This window comes from Eptesicus fuscus, chromosome 6 (genome assembly GCF_027574615.1).
Source record: "Eptesicus fuscus isolate TK198812 chromosome 6, DD_ASM_mEF_20220401, whole genome shotgun sequence".
Taxonomy (NCBI): domain Eukaryota; kingdom Metazoa; phylum Chordata; class Mammalia; order Chiroptera; family Vespertilionidae; genus Eptesicus; species Eptesicus fuscus.
Window position 1 is genome coordinate 63283266 of NC_072478.1, and position 20651 is coordinate 63303916.

A 20651-nucleotide genomic window follows, 5' to 3' on the forward strand; every position below is an offset into this window, starting at 1 on the left:
AGGGATCACCAATTAGAGGTTCTTATTGGACATCCATATAAAACTACCCTGGTTTTTATTATACTTTGGGAAACATTTAATTGACTCATTATGCTGAGGTTAGCCTTTATTCAGTAGTATTCAATCTTGAACCTTGCACACCAAAGCAGTTTCCAAGCTATCTTGTCTAAATGACACCATCTAATTTGTATTATAATAATTTCAGAAGACGCATACTCATCCAAAGAAAGTCTGGCACAATGAGTATTAAATGATGTTTAATGATATTTATAAGCAATTGAATCTTTATATTCCAGACTATTTACAATATCTTTATAACTTAATGAATTTAGGCCCATAAATCTTCAGTTTGATGAGACAGGAAAAATTCCCAAGTAAATATTCCTTTTCAATGAATAATTCTATTTATATTTTAATTGCTAATCTTCCTTTGTTAGGCTCACATGATGGACAAATGCTTAAATGAAGTTATTTCCAATGTGCAAAATAAGAAAGAGGATGGAAATGATCTGTAATATAAAATGAGGTATATAATTAATATGTGAAATTTTAACTCAAAAATATGCAAAGTATGCATAAATAAACTGCTTTAAATAATAGATGAAGACTCACACACCAAGGAGTGTAAACTAGTGAATAAAGATATAAATCATCTTTATCAATGGTCTTCTCTATATTCCCTTAAAAATGTACAATAGTTTATTTAACTGTAAGTATCTCAATGAAAACTCAATAATGTAACTAGGAATATGCAAATAAATAACTCCTGCACAGGTATTAAATAAAAAAATAAGTGACTAATTCATGGGGAAGTATATAATTATTGGTTTAATGAAAAATGGAAGCTAAAATATGAAAGTTCCTAGTAAATAAAATATGTTAAAAAAATTTTCTCACAGACCCTGTAAAAAAGGGATTAGTTACAATTCTAAGAATGTCAAGAAATACAAAACAAATTTAACTCTTTCTTAGGATATAAAATAAGTTCTTGGAACAAATCAAAAGAAATTTAAAATCTCAAAGTATTAAAAAACTTCATATTTTACAAAATACCCTAGTTAGGTGCATTTTAATAATTTGAATGAGTTCAAATGCTACTTCTTCTCACAAAAAAGTAGGTATTAGCTAGAGAGAAATACAACTAATTTAAAACATGTTTTAATTTGAAGAAAAAAAGAAAGTTTTCCTTGACATATCAAAAAGTGTGTGTGTCAAGGGAAGTATGAGGACTGCATTAAAGAAATTTTTTGTACTTTAAAAACACTCATTTATTTATCCTTCATTCATTTCTCATCAATAATTATTTAGCACTTACAATATATATAACTGGGTAATCAGTCTCAATACCCCAAGAGAGTATTGATTACTACTAGTTCTAACTTACCCAAAGGCACAAATTTTTAGTGAAGTGATGTCACAAAAGCACTGATGTCTGAATAAGTAAAACATGTTGCCTACAGACATTGCCAGAAGTGCAAAGTTCTCTGTTTCACATTTGCACCTTAGAAAAGACTTTTATAGCTTTCACTTTAAATCATACTAGTTGAGATAAACCATTAACCAACGACTAATGAATAAGAAATGAGGTAACATTATTATATCTCGTTTATCTAAACTTATAGAGAGGTTCCAGTCAGCTGCTGAATCAGTTAACTGGAGAAATTATATGAAATGTGAATAGGTGAACCAATTTCAAAAAGTAAAATATCATAAAATTCAGGGATCATTAAATTATACTGTAGATACATAGGGGATATAAATTGGGGTTGGGTACTTTTTTATCTTGAATTATCATTTAATCTTGCTCACAGAGGTGAGGAGAGCAAATTTTTTGATTATGAAAGAGTAATTGTTAATTCATGAGAAAAGGAATTCAATGGAAAAAATCAAAAGACTGGTGTTATTCAAAGACCAAAGATTTGTCACAATGAGATACACTAAAAAAGTGAGAAAATCAGTTGTTTATGAATCTAGATATATACTTATAAAGAAGAGAGAACAAAAATATCAGAAATAGGTAATTATAAAATAAGTAGCACATCTTGGGAAAAAAGTGAACAGAAATAAACATATATGTTGGAAAAAGACAAAAATCCAGAAAAGGTGTCCATCCATTTAGTGATGTATGGGTCTATGAGACAGAAATGTTGAAAAGGTCATGTATAAAAATACGTATTTGTGGACTTCAATATTTGATAAAGTGGTATTATCTTTATGACATTAGAGGAATATACAAATCTCAGAGAAAACACTACAGAAGAGTATGTAAATATGAGAATAATGTGTATCAATAAGACATTTTATTTTGAATTCTATATATGTTCTTGTCACACTATTGAGTTAAAAAAATCATGAAAACGTACAGAGGGCAGCCTGAAGTCATGAAGGGATCGGAAAAGATGTGACTAAACAAAACATGCTCTACAATTTCAATCAAATAAAAACTTCAAGTGCTCTGTAGAATTAATATAGATGCCCAACATAAATTTCCCAATTGGAGGCTTATGAAAAACAAAGTCTAGGTAAAATGTCAGCAATATTTTAAATGCAATGTTTTGAAGTTCTGACATCTTTTCTTATGCTATGACATGGATGAGTAGCATTGAAATTTCAAAAAGGCTCAAAAGTAGGCAAAAATAAAGTGAGGTCAGGAAGCAGCTAGCATGATATTTTGGCACACATGGACTAGTCTAAATGTGGTATGCTTTGAAGGCAGGAAATGTCATGGATTTAGAATTTTAAAAATTAGTATGTCAATGTATTTTTCTCACTTTATTCTTTATAATCTATTGTATGACTTTAACAAATGAAAGATTTTCACAAATATATTTTAGATAAAATTTCTTTGATTATTTATCTTATGATTGTCTTCCATTCTTCACTTCCTTGGGACTATGTTTATTCACAAAAAAATCAACAATTTTTCTAATACTTATACCATTAGTTCTGTATTGTTTAGGCTGATTATTTAATGAAAGACATGTTCATTTACTGACAAAAGTCTTATAAGATCTGATCAAGATCTGAAGCCAAAATTATAAGCAAGAATGATTGAAAAATAATATTTAAGATGTCTTAACTATTGTTTTTTTTCTGTTATATTAATAACTTTTACCAATTATATTCTTAAATTATTTTTGTCCTTATTTGCTGAGGCAATCCAGATTGTTTTAGATATAACTTATTGTGTCATTTGAAAGACTAAGTTATTTTTAAAAAGATGCCTATAATTCTAATTCTTCAATTCATCATCATAAAAATAGGATATTTTTAAACCTTATAGTCTAACCATGGGTGCTAGTTAGGGGGTCAATGGGGAAAAAAGGAAACTTCTACAATACTTTCAACAATATAATATTTTTTAAATGCTGAGGATGTAAAAAAAAAAAAGCATACAGTCAAGTAGAAGGAACATCATAAAGTGACATAGGAGACAGCTCATAAAAAAGGTATCTTCTGAAAACAAAAGTTAAAGTAAGATTTTAGTATTTTTACTACTCTAATAAAAATTTAAGGTGAGGTTAAGCTAAAATTCATTAACATTTTAAGATAAATCTAAACACTGTGTCGACTTTATTTTATGATAAATATATTCTACATGTTTAAATTTCTTTTCTCAATTTTTAAGTGTGTCCCTTTGGTCCTTATCAGAGTATTAGCAAATGACAACATTGTAACAAAAATAAGAGCATGTTCACAAAGTGCTCATGACTAAGGAGCAAGTATTAAGAGATGTTTTTTCAAAATTACTCCTAGTTAAAAAAAATAGGTTCTTTTTCATTAAATGCATCATGTATACTCTCATGAATCTTTTCTTTAAACAAAAGGAAACATGACTGTATTTAGGTCTGCTGTTATAAACACAAAATACAATTTTTTAACGCATAGAAATTGGTTTCCTGCCATTTTCAATTTTAACCTTAGCAATCAGAGGGATAGAAATGGAAAATGATCTAATTTCTATTATTAAGCATGTCACTATTTTCCTGTCATCATTTCATAAATGACAGCAGTAGCCTCATTGAGCTTTTTTTTAGAGCTTTAACTAAGTATACAGCTACTGCTCTTAACATCAAAATGTACATTATGTTCATTATAAAACTAAATGCAAGTTTAGCAAAAGAAAAACTGCTACCTCAATAATTATTTAAACATTCTGATTAAAGGGAAATAATTAGTGTCAATTTTTAGCTTCTTTAATTACATAAGGGATGTGCTTTTCAATTTAGAAGATCAGGGTATTTCCATTGCCAATGATAAATGATACATCTTTTAACAACTATTATCATGTGACTTTGGAGGGCAAAATGGTCAGGAATGGTTTTGGATTATAGTTTGCATTATTAGGTTAAAATTGACTATGCCTATTAAATCAGAGCCATGATGTAATTTTAAAGATAATTGTGTGAGTCTAAGATGACATGAAACACTAGAATTTTTAAAAGTATTCAGACATGATTAAAATTATATGAAGAACTAAGGACAATATAAGTAAGAGCAAAATAGCTATTGTTCTACTTATTTTTCATCAAGGTCACAATTCATCCTGTCCGCTAAATTTTGAGTAATGTGAGCTGGCTAAACAGAAAAAGTAAATTGTTATTGAAAACTAATTTATCCTAATATATATTTCGATAATATGCAAACAAATGCAATTTTCTTGATAATATAATAGACACATTCATTGATTTCTAGCAATACACATAACAGTTAACATATTTCATAATCCCTAAAATCAGATTTCTAAACGAAAACACTAGATTCTTAGGAATTAGAGAAATTTTCATTAAAATATAAGTAGCAATAACATTTGTATTAATAAAATTGTTAGTGTGGCACTTGAAATTAAAAAGAAAAACTAGTCAGTGGAGAAAGACATTTGTAAATGCTTAAATTTCCACTTCTGAATGTAAAACTTCAAAATTTGTACTCATTAAGAACAAAAGATTTTTTTTCACTATATTTGATGCAGACTTACCAATTGATATATAGCAAAAGTAAATACATGTATTTATTTAGAAATACAAATTTTAATTATTATGAATCATATGCTCTTTGACTTTTTGTGTTGAAATCATTGATAATGTATCTCTATAATGTGTATTATTAATTTAAATTGAGAATATATTGTTTAAAATTTGGAAAAGCTCGCTCTTTGATAACAAAATTTAAAATCAAGAATTCAGTTTGAGGGGCAAAGACTGCATAATAGTCCTCCTTTGTTAAAATTTAATTTTAGGCTACTTTCAATCACTAGTGTGTGTAGATATGCGAGTTAAACTTTAGTACGTTAGCATTCTAATTGCATCTTCATTATTCGATTAGATGTTTCAATACTCTCCTTAAGTATTTGTGTTTCCTTGTATTTTATAACTTTAAAAAATAAATCAAAACAGTTATCAATTATTTGTAGGGAGGCATAATTCTTTGGTTCTGAAATCCAAAATTGCTATATCATACTAAGGTAATTGCATTTCTAAATAATTTGAAAAGCTGAACATGATCCTTCATTAAACAACATTTGATTGTTGCCATCACAGTGTATGTATTCAATGGCAGATCTTTAGTTATATGACACTTGTGTATTCTTATTATCAACGGCCAGAATAGTAGCCAGGTCCTCGGTGCATTCAATCCATGCCTTTCACATTTATATTCATAAGGATTAACATAAGTGTTCCTCTATCTTTAAGTACTTTTTCTTTTTTTCCTCCCATTTCATAAGTAATAAACATCATGCTACATCTGCAATCTATCTCATCTTATGTTTTTAACTTAGGGTTCCAGGATTTATTTATTTATTTTTGTACTGGGCAATGACAGCAAGAAGACATCATCTATGATGGCTTTGCTATACAAGATAAACATCATCTTTTGATTGACTTGTTATGAATTGCACTCTCATGAAATATTAGTTCATATGGTTTGACCAAAATATTGTTATCAGTAGCAATTATCCACTAACTAAAAGACTCCTATGTAGTAGACAATAAATAGTATAATTTCATTTCTAAGATCCTCAAAGGAAATAAACTGCAGAGAATCTCAAAGCATTTTTATTTTTCAAAGTGGTTGTATAAAATAAACCACTTAGAGGATATGGTCCCAAAATTGAAAGAGATGAGTAAAATTATCTAAGTTTCAACGTTAGAAGAATCTATTATTTTAAATACATGAAGAATATTGCTATATTGATATGTTCTCATCACGTTGTGCCTCTGGTTTGAATCAGACTTGAATCCACACCAACATGCTGAATGGTCAAAAGTAAAGGCTGCCCTGGTTTCTGAATTTAGGGTGATGTGTTCGATGCTGCTGTGGTAAAGGGTGATTAAGCAATAATAATAATGCTGGCATCCATAAGAAATGAGATCCCTCAGAGACTCAAGTGTGAAGAGATGTCTTTCTACCTTGATGAAGCCCTTCAAACAGCATGGAAATCAAGTAAGCAAGAGAGGCATAATTCAAAGGAAATACGAAGAGTGTTTGAAAAATGTTTTCAACAACATCAAAACTGTGGCCTTGGATTGTTGTCCACAACCATGTCCTAGCACAGAAACCTGCCTGCCTGGTCAGTATTCATTGTTCCCATAGGAAAGTGCTGCCTGCGTCCAGGAGTCACTGTTATCCTTGTTTCTGAAGACCACCTGAACTCTATTTTTTACTAAGAAGAACGACGTGCTGAACTTTATTCCCTCAAAGGGAACAACTTGATACAGCCTTTTACAGAATACTTACTCAAATATGGTGGTTTGTAAGGCGCTCGTGTGCTAGACAGCAGTCCGTCCAGCTCCTTCCTCTCCAGAGTGCTGTGAAGGGCCTTCTCTTTGCCGAAGGTGGAGAAGGACCGCTCTGCCGCAGGCTGCGCCTCTGGAGTTTCAAACACCTCGGTGTCTGGAACGGAGTCCATGCCAGGGACGTGCAGGTTGCTGCGATAATCGGCAGCCTGGCGTCCATCAGAGGGGACAAAAGAAGGCATCCAGCACCGATCCGAGTGGCCCAGGGCTTTACACTCCTCGGTGCAGTTGGAGAAGAGATCCATACCTGTGAGCAGGAAAAGGAGAGACTGCAGATGTAGGATTCCCCAACGGGGCCCGATGCATAGCCCTGAAAGATTCCAGGCAGCAGCACCAAGAGTGATGTCTGGTCTTCACAATTTTCCTGTCTTAACCTAAGAATGGCCCCAAATCTCTTTGTATTACTTTGTTAAGGATAAGGCTGTTGGCAAAGAGGTGTCGGGGACAGATGTTTCTCAACTACTCACGGTATTGGGGAAAATATATTGGCTCCAAATTTTAAGAAATGATTTGGAAATGGTGAGTAGAAAGAAAATGAATGCTTTTAAAAATCTCTGGTGACGTTCATAACAGATAAAAAAATTGTGTTAAGTTTTCATAACCCACAATCTCTCATGATGATAAATCATCTGACATTTCTTTCTTAGAAGTAAAATTGGGAGAAAAAAATATGCAAAACACAAACGTTGATACTTAGATTTTGAAATCTGAACATGAAACAAAAAAGTGAAATTCAACAGAAAACTGGCATGCATATTGATAAACCAGTACATAACAAGAATGAAATAAGATTTCATGAGCGGCCAAGAACATGCTTCCCTAGGTTCCCAGGAAATTACTTCCTAAAAGGGAATTCTCCATGACACTCTGGTAGCCCATGTTACTGCAAACCACTTATCATTTACCAGCTTAGACAAATTCAGAACAAATGACTGTAATTAGTGAAACCAAGGTAACCAAGTGCAATGGGAGTCAACTGCAGATACTATTGACAAGTACCTTATTACTTGTTCTATATTGGAAAAAACTGGTCCTTGTCAACACACAGTTTGCTTACCAATCCTAGAATACAGCAGGTCCTTGAATAATGTCTCATCGTTTCATTGTAATGTCAATGAGATGTCATAGGAACTTAACCCTTTTTTTTTTTCTTATCAATTGGCCTATGCTATAACTCGTTTATTGTAAGTCATTTCACAGAAATATCAATGATGTTAAGTGAGGATTTGCTGTATCAAGATTTCAAATTTCAATTTCAAGTTTCATTGTCTCCCATAGATTGACAAGACTATTACATATTACCTGATTATGGCTTGAGAAATCTCATTCAGTTTCTTAAATAAAGCATAACGATTTTGAGCCCTACAGAATACTATTTGATATTCAGTTTTATAATTAGCACTAATGCAGAAAAGCAAGTCATAAACCAAGATAGCATTTTAATGTTTTGCTAAACCATAGTAACACATTTATTGAATATGTCTTTAAACACGGTCAATTTGAAATAACCAAAGTAGAATTGGTCTGTATGTAAGAAACTCAAATGCATGCCTGGTCTGCATGGGGTTTTTCTTGTTTGTTTAACCAACAGAGTAATATTTATTTAATGAACACACTTGATTGTTTCTTTCATAAACATCATAAGTGATTTGAGTTCTTGAGCAAGTTTTAGGTTTTAAATTCCTGATGGTATTCTGTCACATAGTCATTTACTTGTTTGCATGTATATGTTAACATCTGTATATATAAAATAAAGAGAATAAATTTTTGAAATTACTAACCCTATAGGTTATCTATGAATTAAAAATAATTGATTATATAAACTATGTTGAAGGAAATAACACCAAGCTTCTTATCACATATGAATCTCACTTTATAATGACTTTTTAAATTTAAATTAAACATAATGCAAAGTCTAACTTCAATTATAACATTCCATTGACAGTTATTGTGCATAAGCCTGCAAATAAATTACTGATCAGTGAACTGTTGAGGAACAAAAACGTGAGCTGAAGCCAGGATAAGGTCCACATGTAAGACATGTCAGTGTTTCGCTAGAAATCAGAGGTCAGTTTTTTATCCTATTTCTGCAAGCAGCTATGTAGAGAGAAAAAGAGAAGAGGGAAAATAATGTCCCTGATGCATTGATACACCAAGTAGGTGGAAGCTAGAGAACCAGAGAGATTTGTATATTGACACACTATACTATAAATGCTCCCTATTAATAATGTGCATGGTCGGGGGGGGGGGCTTTATTTGTAATAGATGGAAATACCATTAAGACTAAAATTATGATATTATTATCAGAAATTATTTATTTTTAAAAATAAATTCAAGTTATATGGAATTCGAAGTTGATGGAATTATTCAAATCTTAAGATAGAATTGTATTATTGGATCCTGATCAAGTTGGATACCTTATGCAAAATTTAGAATTAATACAATTTTTCATCACATGACTGAAAATACCATTTTAAATATACGATGAGACTATTAACAATCTTTCACATATTTTGAGGGCCTGGACCCAAGTATTCCTATAATTATGCATGTAATAATCTTACACAGAGAAATTTGAATAAACTGGTCTCTCAACATCATTATGCAGATGATTATATTAGGAGGTACTTTTAGTAGAATTTGTTTTTATGGGTAGTTTATACTCAACTGTGCCCATTTTGTTCTCTTGAAGTGTATGCTGTTCTGCCTCTTTTAAATATTAGAAGCTAGTTAAAAGTCCCTAAGATGACATAATAAAGTTCTCATGAGTTGAGAACCTGTACAGATAATACAACATATGCATAAAAAGAAGAGTGGTGGAATAAGATCAAGTTTTTTTGTTGGAAGAATCTTACTTGACTGAAGGAAAAACAACAACAACACTTATAGATAATGTTCTTGAGAAATTTGTGAACTAATCCTTTCAAGTAGAACTACCATAGTAATAACACACAGCTTTCTATAACTAGAAGGAAAGACAAGGTGTCACAAATTATGCACGAATATGTTTTACCAGTTTTACTAGTAAAGCAAGTGTACACATTTCTTATAAGAAAAATGTCATAATTTTAATAACACAAATAGTACATCAATAAATTTAAAATAACTAATAAACATATTTATTGAAAATTAATTTTCTTCTTTCTTTTTTATATATAGTTTGAGAAGCAAAATTTTCTCATAACCAGTCCTCATCACAGGGAGCCATTGAAAGACTAACATTATTTTATATTTTTTTATTTATCACTAGCTCTATTAAATATTATTTTAATGACCAAGTAGGCAGAGGTATATTTAAGTTTTGTTGTGATAAATGACTACATGATGCAAGGAATGCCAGGTATTTTGCCATGTGACATAGTAAAATGACATAGTGACATTCACATTGCCTGGGGAATTTTTTAATGGCTCAAATTGAAGTCTCAAGGGAAAGTAAATTTAACTTGATTTTTTTTTGTTTTTGTCCTCATTCAAATGCCGTTACTGTAGTACCCACAGCACTTGTATAGCAGAAAAGTGCAGAACAAGCCTCAGTTTTGAATTTATGGTAGTTTCTAAGTATATAATTTATATACTTTCCATATATATATATTTATATCTTTTTTTCCCTTGCAATTTCTTTTCCTACTTATTTATTTTCTTCACTTCTCAGAAATAATCTGTTCTACCAGGCCTAACAGCTGATGTGATAGACTGCCTGTTATGCACTGATATATTTAGACAAATTTTAAAAAATGTCTTTTATAACTGGCAAGTAATTTGTCCCTTATAGTTGGAGACAGTGATATTACCACTGAGAACAAATTATAATTTCAAAGATTTTAGATTTGTATTTAACTTGTACTGTTTCCTGATGAATGTAATAATATAAAACTATGTGTACATTTCTCATGCACCAAACCTTCATAAAAGATGTTTATTATTTTTAAACATGACAAGTTAATTTTAAAGAAAATCAACACTTAATTTTTTTGAGGAAATTTCTAGTCTTCCTTTGAACATAACACTGGAAACTAAGAGATATTAATTATAACCATAAAAATTGCTATAATTTTTAGGATAATGTGGTTTGGAGGCAGATATTTATCAACATAATTCAAACATAAAATTCAAAACATGTCTATCGTAATTTTTCTCTACCTATTTTTTCAAAATGTTTATATTTTTTCCATTTTCTCTCAATATTTTGTCATGTATTTTTCTAATTACAAATCTTTGTAGCTCAGACTTTCACCACAAACCTTAGTGAGTTTTTGCAAACAATGGTATAATTCAATTTATTTATAAAGCCAAAAACTTTGCCAGTCTCTAAATTCTTGGGAGTTTTTGGAAAGGGAAATTTACATTTTTGGTAATTCAAGGATTCTCCTATTGATATTAATACAGTTCAGATATAGTTTATCTACTAGTTTATAATGATAATTCAAACCATTTTTAAAAAAATTATAGCCAAAATTTGACCATGTATCTATCTCATAATAATTAGTTAAGAAATAAATACATTTAGATGCTAAGTTCCCTCATAACTGAAAAAATTAAGAGCAATTTGACATTTTGAGGTAAACCATAACAAGTAACATTAACAGAATCACTTATTAGGGTTCTCCTCTTCAATATATTTTTTCAGAAGCCACAATTATGAAAAATAAATTCATAGTTAATTCTAGTATTATGCACATTGAATTTTAAATCAAAAAGCAACTTCTTACAACTTAATAGATCTCCTTAGTTGTATCCCCAATAATATTAAAATGTTTAAGGATATATGCCGAAACCGGTTTGGCTCAGTGGATAGAGCGTCGTCGGTCTACGGACTGAAGGGTCCCGGGTTCGATTCCGGTCAAGGGCATGTACATTGGTTGCGGGCACATCCCCGGTGGGGGGTGTGCAGGAGGCAGCTGGTCGATGTTTCTCTCTCATTGACGTTTCTAGCTCTCTATCCCTCTCCCTTCCTCTCTGTAAAAAATCAATAAAATATATTTTAAAAAAATGTTTAAGGATATACAACAAAAAATGTTGTACCAGTAGTCTAAATGAGAGGAAAAAAAATGCCTATCTTTTAATCTAATGATAAAATAAACAAAATTGAAAATATATTTCTTTTAAAATCCACCTTGAATTTTTTTGGCTAGATCAGCTGTGATTAATCAGTTTTGCTTCTTGTGATGATTTATGCATGCATTTACCACATCTCCTTGGACTTTTGCCATATCTGACCAATACATCAATAGTGCACCGAAAAAGACAGGGAAAGCACCTTGACAAGGCTACAGAAAAAAAAAGTTCCACAGAGCAGTGGTCAATCTGAGCAATTTTACACAGGGATCCAAGTGCAGTGGAAAGCTGAAAAAGCTTATGTGATTCTCCGTGCAGCTGCCTCTGTATTTAAAGCCCTTCTATGAACAAGATTGTGACTTCAAATGGCTTAGAAAGAGGACAAGTGGGGAGAGGGGGAGAACAAAAAAGGAAAACTATTCATAGAAGAATAAATAGAAGGCATATCTAAATAAGTGCATATAAAGTAATGTTAACATAGAAAAAGAACGTGGGAATAAAGAAGAAGTTAGGAAGTTTAAACAGGTGAAGCACTAAGCCAAATAGTGTATGAAATGCAGTATGGAATGCAGTGCAAGCTAAAGGAGAAAATTCAGATTTCTATATCTTTCCAGAGTTATTTTCCCTTGATAATCTAACCTTTTCCCCCTTAAAATCCAGCTGAGTGAGATTTGCTTATTAGTATGAAATGTTTTAATATCCTAAACCTGAAAATGCGTGTGCTTTGAATATTTCCTAAATATTGCAACATTGGAAGATCGTTAATACCTGGCTTTTCAATGAAATGAAATGGATATACTGAAATGGGCTTAACTTGTAGAAAATATTTTAGCTTTTTTATGTGGGTTTATAATACACAACATCATGGAAAAAAGCATTAAGTAAATGCATTTTAATTCTCTGCACTTAGGATTGTATACTTAAAAAGAAAACATTCAAAATCATTCTTACAATGAAATTAGACATATTAAAACTGACTGCAATTCAGCACACAAAGGTGCGATTACTTCTTAATAAAAGTGTGCAGTTCCAATTCTGAAACAGCTATTCTTGTGCCCAGTATGTAGTGGCTGCCCTATAAACTGTTAAGGAAATACACAGATAGTAGATTCTGTACTACTTTTACATGTCTAAAAACATAAGGATAGGGGGCGAAATGGCCATTTTGATAAAGAAAAAGAAAAACTGCCTTACTTTTAAAAAATGTTTTTCAGAACATAGTTTAGTATTTTCCTTTTCCTTTTAATGCTTTGACATCTCAAACAATGGAAAGAAACATCCCAAAATGGCAACACCGAGTGCCTGTGAAATAAAATAGCTACTGGAAGTTGCATGGGCAGGAATATATTCCCATCCACCTTCCAAATTCAGTGCTTTTTGCAGGTGTTTATTCATTTCTTTTTCTTTGGTTAGGTGATTATAGCTCATTATGTCTGAGGGACTAAACTAATTGAAATGTTTATTGAGATTGGAGAGCCACAGGGGAAAAAAAGCAAAAAAACACACACAAAAAAAAACAAACAAAAAAAAACAACAAAAAAAAAACAAGCAAAGTGGTAGAGTTGGAAAGGTATAAAATGCATCCCAGGGAGCATTCAGCAGATACTCAGTTTTTTATATTAAAGATTTTGTTTTAAAAGTTTTAAAAGGCTGACTGTTAAGTTATACACTCCGAGAAAAGAATAGGAATGCACGATTCTAAATGCACAGCTTCTTAAGGATAACAATAAATCATATGCCATATATAGGCCAAAAATGAAAGGGACTTTGTACTCCAATATAAACTTCTGGCAAGATCTGGTTTGTTGTCAGGTTCCCAGACACTAAATAGATGCTCTGTTCACTTAGCGTGAAGGCCTGCAAGGGGCAGGGACCTCCGGGGATTCTTGGCAGTTCTCAAGTCTCATTAGGTCTGCATATTAATGACTTGCAGCAAAATAAAGAGACCCTTGAGCAGCCTTTTCCCACCTCCTCCTGCCTGTGTCTCCCAAGCCTAAGGCAGCCTCAGACACAGCACACATTAGCCCAGTCTTGGGCTTGCAGCGGCCACTGCTGCCAGGCGACCGCGGGGCGTGTACTGCCCTTTGACACACTGCCTCAGCCCCATTCAGAGGTCCACCAAGTGTGTTGAGGAATGGGTGCTCTCGAGGACCAACGCTGCCTTGAAGACAAGGACCCTATCACTCCATGCTTACACCATTAATCAAAATAAAGCTCAAATCGCAAGCCAAAGGAGTTGCACCCAGACACGATCCAATGATGGACATTTTTAGAAGTTACAAAAGTTGACTTTCCATTTTGTTATGTGTCAGATAAACACAAAACTTGATCAGAAAATAAAAAAATAGAAGTAAACAAAATTAAAATTATCAAGCACCCTTTTAGTTGAAGTGCAAATGAAAGGGAAAGGAAATCCAAACTTTATGAGATCATTTTCATTATGTTAAGGTACACATTTTATTTCTCTTAAGTGTTTCCTTTATGAAATAGTCATTAGAGTTATCAGGGTCCTATAAAATTTCAAGAATAAATTCATATGGAAAAACTAAAGCAAAACAGATAAAGTAAAACAAAATAAAATGTATGTATCCCATTGCGACCATATCAGTGACTACCATTAAGCCCACATATAAATATACACGGCGTCCAACATTTTGACACGTCATGGACCCTGCTGAAAATACAAGGAAACCTAACACACTTCAGGAAATACACACTATCAAATGTTTGCGAATGTTCTGAAGCCTAAGAACCCAGGGTTGGAAATCCTGCTTTCAACCTATTTATGACTTTTAATCACCATCTGTTCTCACATTCACTACTCGGTGGCATGCAAAATGCACTGTATGGCAAGAAATGTGGGTTCTAGTCCCACTTACCCACTTAGCCTCTTGTGACCTTGTACAGGTCAATCAATTTCATTCATCTTCACTTACCTCATCCACAAACAAGTCTAATAACATCTTAATTGACTGAAGACTGGGGACTGGCCCAGGTGAGAGAACTATGGCTTTTTGCATGCATTATAATTTCATTAAAGCACATTACATAAGGAAGAAATATTTCAAATTCTAATATATTCCACAATGAGTTTCTAACTTTAACTCTCCAAAGGAACACTGAATTTTTATAATCCTCTTTGAGTATACAGTTATCAACATAGGATGACACAGTCCTTTTCCGTAGAGGTAGCAACATTAAATTTACAAAAAAAAAAAAAGTTACCTAGGACATCATCTTTTCTAGATTTTTTTTTTTTTTTTAAACTATAAAAGCCAGCATTTAGATTGCTCTTGGATCACACTTACCAGCTGACTGGCCACGGTTGGTGGCATCGTGATCACTATCTCCCTGTTCACTGTCTCCATGACCACTGTCCTTAGAGCTTACTATGTCGGCTTCCTGGAATGCAGAACTAGAAGTACAAAAATGTGAACATTAGAATAAAAAAAGGTGAAGTTACACACAAAACATTCTTCTGCCACCACATGGTCGCCGGTGGCGCTGCAGATTCAGAGACCACTGAGTTGGCTTTATTTCTGCCTAAAGCTTGTTTTCATAAGCTGAAGCCCAACTCTTTAAAACTGAGCATTAGCAGTCAGTTTGAGCCCTGTAAGGCATGGAAAGCTTAGGCAATAGAAATTCTATGACTGGGGCTAAGCATATGTTTATATCATTTTATACAGCAGGCGTGTATATATACCTGGAACAGTTAGGAAGACCATCAGAAACAGTGTAGGGGTGAAAACTGACAAAATATTCAAAAATATTTAGAAACTTGTATGTAATAAGATACCCATATTTTAATGTATTAAGTAGGAAACCCAACTTAATTAGTATTTATGTCCTGCCTTAATTGGAAATACTTTATATGTTTTATATTATATTATTGAATAATATACCTAATTCTTGCTTGCAATAGGTAGTAGATTGTCCATACACCAAGCTAGGAAGTAAAACATGAGTCCATACCTGTTAACTCGGCGAGGTCTGTCAACTAGATAGCTGAGCTCTGCTCTCTGATGTTTAGTCTAGAAAAAAAATAAATAAATCAAGAGCCTTTGAATGCTAAGGGTTAACTAATAGTCTGCTTTTGAGGTTAGAAACTAATTCTAGCTTAAGTAATTGTGTACATTTTTTATGAATTTCTATGTTGTCCTAAGATCTCAGCCCCATTGCTGGGTAAGGGCACGGAGATATGAAAAGACACCTCAGTCTAGATTTTCAGTAAAGGTTAAAAAAATGCAGGTATAAAAGGCCAATGTTAAACGTGTGGGTGTTTTTTAAGGAGAGAATGCAAATGACCTCATAGCTGGGGCTCATAAACGATCGTCTAGAACAGAGTCAACCTAGTTATACTCTAGTCTTTCTTACGGTGGCCTAAAAAAGTGTTTGGGTGTATACTGGTTGACACAAGAAAAACAGCACGCTCAATAAGCAAAAGTTTGGATGTTTTATGGAATTATTTTGTTGTTTATTTTCAAAATGTGCTTAAGATACAAATGAGCTGTACAAATATTCATGAAAGTCAATTAATAATATCTAAGACTCAAATAAATAAAATAACCTGTCAAGAAAGGAGTTCATAACTTTCCCTCCCGCCAAAGGCCCTCTGCATCCTCCTCCCACCTCCACCACCCATACACCTCTTCTGGTCCAAACTTTCCTTTATATAAATCAACTCCGTGCTCCCTCTCCCTCCCTCCCTCCCTCCAACTTTGCCACTTCTCCATCTTTTAAGAATAAATCAGAACTGACAAGCCAAATCCTTTGATGAAGAAAGCCAACAGCAGTGATTTATCAAAAAACAGTGGCAATAAGGTGATTATTAGCTAGGAGATAATATTTTAAGACAGCAATTGTTTAAGCCTTCCGTTTAGTTTATGCTTACAGGGGCTTGTGCCAAAGCAACTTCATTCAAATTCACACTGTGTGGGCCTTCGGCTTCAAGAGCGTCTGTAAATGCTGTCCAGGACAGAACTGAAGGCTTTTCTGCAACCCGAGTTCAGAGGACAGGAATCTGATAACTCGTTCACTACAACATGCATTCGAGTTCAGACAACTGTGCAAAGTTAGACAATCTATAGCTTACTTTTACACGCGACTGAAAGCATCGATAAACAGGGCAAAACGATGAACTTTATTAACGCCTGAGACAGACGCAGAGAGAAAAAAGACCTTTGCCAGCGCCAGCAAGTTCCTCCACCCCATTTCCCTCTGTCCCCGCCCACTTGCCCCTTCCTTCCCAGATTTCTGAGAAGGGGAAGGACTGAGAGGGGGTTGGAATTTTAAAGCAAAGATGCCAGAGGGAAGAAAGAAAGTCCAAGGCGGCAAGGCACCAGGGGTAGGACATGAAAATAAACGTGGAGGGGTGGAGCGCAAAAAAAAAAAAAATAAGGGACAACACTTAGTTTAGATTACACACAGAAGGGTGGAAGAGGGTGATTCCCCCCCCCCTTATTCCCCCCACAAAGATACAAAGAAGCTAATATCCTAAAAATAAATACACAGTGCACCAGAAATAGCAGGGGCCAGGCTAGAGGAGGCTCTCAGATGGAGGAGATGAGAGATGGTGGTCCTTGCGCTTCAGCCTTACCTCGTTGGACAAAATGCTTCCGTTGGAGATGATGTCGGGCTGCTGGTCGGTGTAGCCGGTGACGATGGCCCCGCAGGGGTTGTGCTCAGCGTCCGTGCTCCTAGAAGGGCTGCAGGGCTTCAGGAACATCAGGTCGGTCTTGGCGGACTCGGGGGTCAGGCAGACCTGGTAGCAGTAATTCTGGCTGTGGTGATGGGAGCCAAAGCCCCCGGACTCCTCCACGGGCACCTGGGCCGGGTTGCTGGTTACGTTGGAGCTCTGCACCAGCATGATGTCCGACTTGCTGAGTTTCTTCTTGCGCGCCCGGGCTTGGCGGCTGCAGCAGGTCGAGCCCCCGTTGCCGCCGCCGCAGCAGCAGCAGCAGAGGCAGCAGTCGCTGGCCAGACACGTGTAGATGTTGAGCTTCTTCTCTTTCTGGCAGCGCACGGCCAGCACGATCATGGCCAGCAGGAAGATAAAGGACACCGAGCCCAGGGCGATGATGAGGATGAGGGTGAGGTCCAGCGAGGTCTCCCCGCCGCCGCCCGAGCGGTTGGGGCGCGGGTGCTCCCCGGGCCCCCCGCCCCCGCCCCCGCCCCCGCCCTGGGGCTCGACAGCGCCATCCACCAGCTGCACCACCAGGGTGGCGGTGGAGGACAGAGGCGGCTGCCCGTGGTCGCGCACCTCGATCACCAGCTCGTAAGGCCGCTGGGGGTCGCGCTTGGCCGGCACCCTGCGAGCGGTGCGGAGCTCCCCGGTGCGCCAGTCCATGCGGAAGAGGTTCATGTCGTTGCCCCGCACGAGGCTGTAGGTGAGCCGGGCGTTCTCCCCGTCGTCGGCGTCCACCGCGGCCACTCGCGTCAGCAGGTAGCCCGGCTCCGCCGAGCGGGGCAGCACCTCGCGCGCGGGCGTCCCGTTGCGCCCGGGCAGGGGCGCCACGATGGCCGGGGCGTTGTCGTTCTGGTCCACGATGAGGATGTTGACGGTGGCGTTGCCAGCCAGCGCCTGGGGGCTGCCGGCGTCGCGCGCCTCCACCTGGAAGCTGAAGTCCTTGAGCTGCTCGTAGTCGAAGGAGCGCAGGGCGTACAGGTAGCCGTTCTCGGAGTTGATGGACACGTAGGTGAAGACGCTCATGCCCTGGATCTGGCACTCGAGGATCGAGTAGGCGAGCTGGGCGTTGGCGCCCTCGTCGCGGTCCGTGGCGCTCACGGCGTAGATGTAGGCGCCCGGCACGTTGTTCTCGGTCACGTACACGTCGTAGACCGGCTGGTGGAACCGCGGCGCGTTGTCGTTCACGTCGGACACCTGCACCTGGATCGACTTGCTGGTGGAGAGCGGCGGCTCGCCCCGGTCCCGAGCCACCACGGTCAGGGTGTAGGAGTCCCCCGCCTCTCGGTCCAGGGGGGCCTCGGTCACGATGGTGTAGTAATTCTTGAAGGAGGACTTGAGGCGGAACGGCACGTCGCCGAGCAGCTCGCACTGCACCTGCCCGTTCTCCTCCGAGTCGCGGTCGGTCACGCTGAACAGAGCCACCACCGTGCCGGGCGCCGCGCCCTCGCTCACCGCCTCCTTCACGGTGCTGAAGCTGATCTCGGGCGCGTTGTCGTTCGCGTCCAGCACTCGCACCAGCACCTTGCAGTGCGCCGGCACGGCGTTGGGGCCCAGGTCCTTGGCTTGCACGTACACCTGGTACACCGGGCTCTCCTCGTAGTCCAGCTCGCCGCTCACCTCCAGCCGGCCCGTGCGCGGCGACAGCCCGAAGAGCTCCCGCGCCCGGGGGGAGATGTGGCTGCTGAAGGAGTACACCACCTCGCCGTTCTGGCCCTCGTCCGGGTCCGTGGCGTTGAGCTGGATCACCAGCGTGCCCGGCGGCGAGTTCTCTGGGAGGGACACGGTGTAGACGGGTTGGTCGAAGGCGGGCACGTTGTCGTTGGAGTCTAGGACTCGGATGGTGAGTAGGGCCGTGCCGGTGCGCTGCTGCTGGGGGGGCAGGCCCCCTCCCCCGCCGCCGCCGCCGCCGCCGCCTCCCCCTCCTTCGCCGCCGCCTCCCCCTCCTCCTCCGCCCCCGTCCACCGCGGTCAGCACGTAGCGGTGCACCGCTTGCTGCTCCCGGTCCAGCGGCTTCTCCAGCACCAGCTCGGCGAATCGGTTGCCATCCCCCTGGGTCTGCACGTCCAGGGAGAAGTAGCTGTTGGGGGTGATCTCGTAGTCGCGCAGGGAGTTGGTGCCGACGTCCGGGTCGAAGGCGCTCTCCAAAGGGAAGCGGGTGCCCGGCGTGGCGCTCTCGGAGATCTCCACGGTCAGGTCCGGCTCCGGGAAGGAGGGGGGGTTGTCGTTGATGTCCAGCACCTCGATCTCCACCCGGAACAGCTCCAGGGGGTTCTCCAGGAACACCTCCAGGTGCAGGACGCAGGAGGGGCTCTGCTTGCAGATTTGCTCCCGGTCGATCTTCTCGTTCACGTACAGCACCCCGGTCTCCAGGTTGAGGTCCAAGTATGGGGTCCGAGAGTTGGGCACCGTCTGAAACCTGCGAGCCGAAAGTTTTGTAATGTCCAGGCCCAGATCTTCCGCGATATTACCCACGAAAGTGCCATGTTCCTGCTCCTCCTGCACCGTGTAGTGAAGCTGGGAAAAGACTCCTTCCACCATCCAGAGCAAGGCAAAAGAGAATAGCACAATCATCTCCAAAGGGAAAGGAAGCAGCTTCCCGCAGCCAGCCAATCACCTCCCCCACCAGCACGAGAAAAAAAAAATTAAATACAAATAAAAGTGTTCTCTGTATGTGTGTGTGTGTGTGGGGGGGGGGGACCCTGTGGCTTTCTGTCCTTAAAAATCTTATGCTTTTTGCTTCATTTTAGGGCTTCCCCCAGTTCAGCCTCATTTTTCAATCTTAGCTCAGGAAGAGTGGCAGGCGTCCCCTTTCCTCATCCGTAATCTTCCCACTGACCAATTAATGAAATAATAACACAATAGTCAGCGTCCTTTATTCCGACAGTCTTGGCGCAACGCGACGCTGGCAAATCCCAAGGAGGAAATTTCGATATTTCAAGACGGTCCTCGGTCTGTCTTCCTGCTGATGGGAGGAGAAGGAGGAGGGAAAGAAGGAGGAGGAGGAGGATGAAGAGGAAGAGGAGAAGGAAGAGGAGATGCCGCCGGCACCGCTGAACATGCCTCTTAATGTCAACGGCGGGCAAATGCAAAAGGGCTCAAACGCAGGGAGAGAA

At 37.9% G+C, this 20651-nt stretch overlaps 1 protein-coding gene across 1 annotated transcript; it reads right to left on the reverse strand.

Moving 5' to 3' along the window:
- Positions 1 to 273: 273 nt before the first annotated feature.
- Positions 274 to 20172, reverse strand: PCDH10 (protocadherin 10). Its single transcript, XM_008143511.3, has 5 exons — positions 17449 to 20172; positions 15825 to 15883; positions 15161 to 15267; positions 6739 to 7044; positions 274 to 509 (listed from the first exon to the last, which is right to left on the reverse strand). Exons 1-5 carry the CDS (start codon positions 20107 to 20109, stop codon positions 469 to 471), a joined length of 3174 nt encoding a protein of 1057 aa, XP_008141733.2. The 5' UTR covers positions 20110 to 20172; the 3' UTR covers positions 274 to 468.
- Between the last annotated feature and the right edge of the window lie 479 nt (positions 20173 to 20651).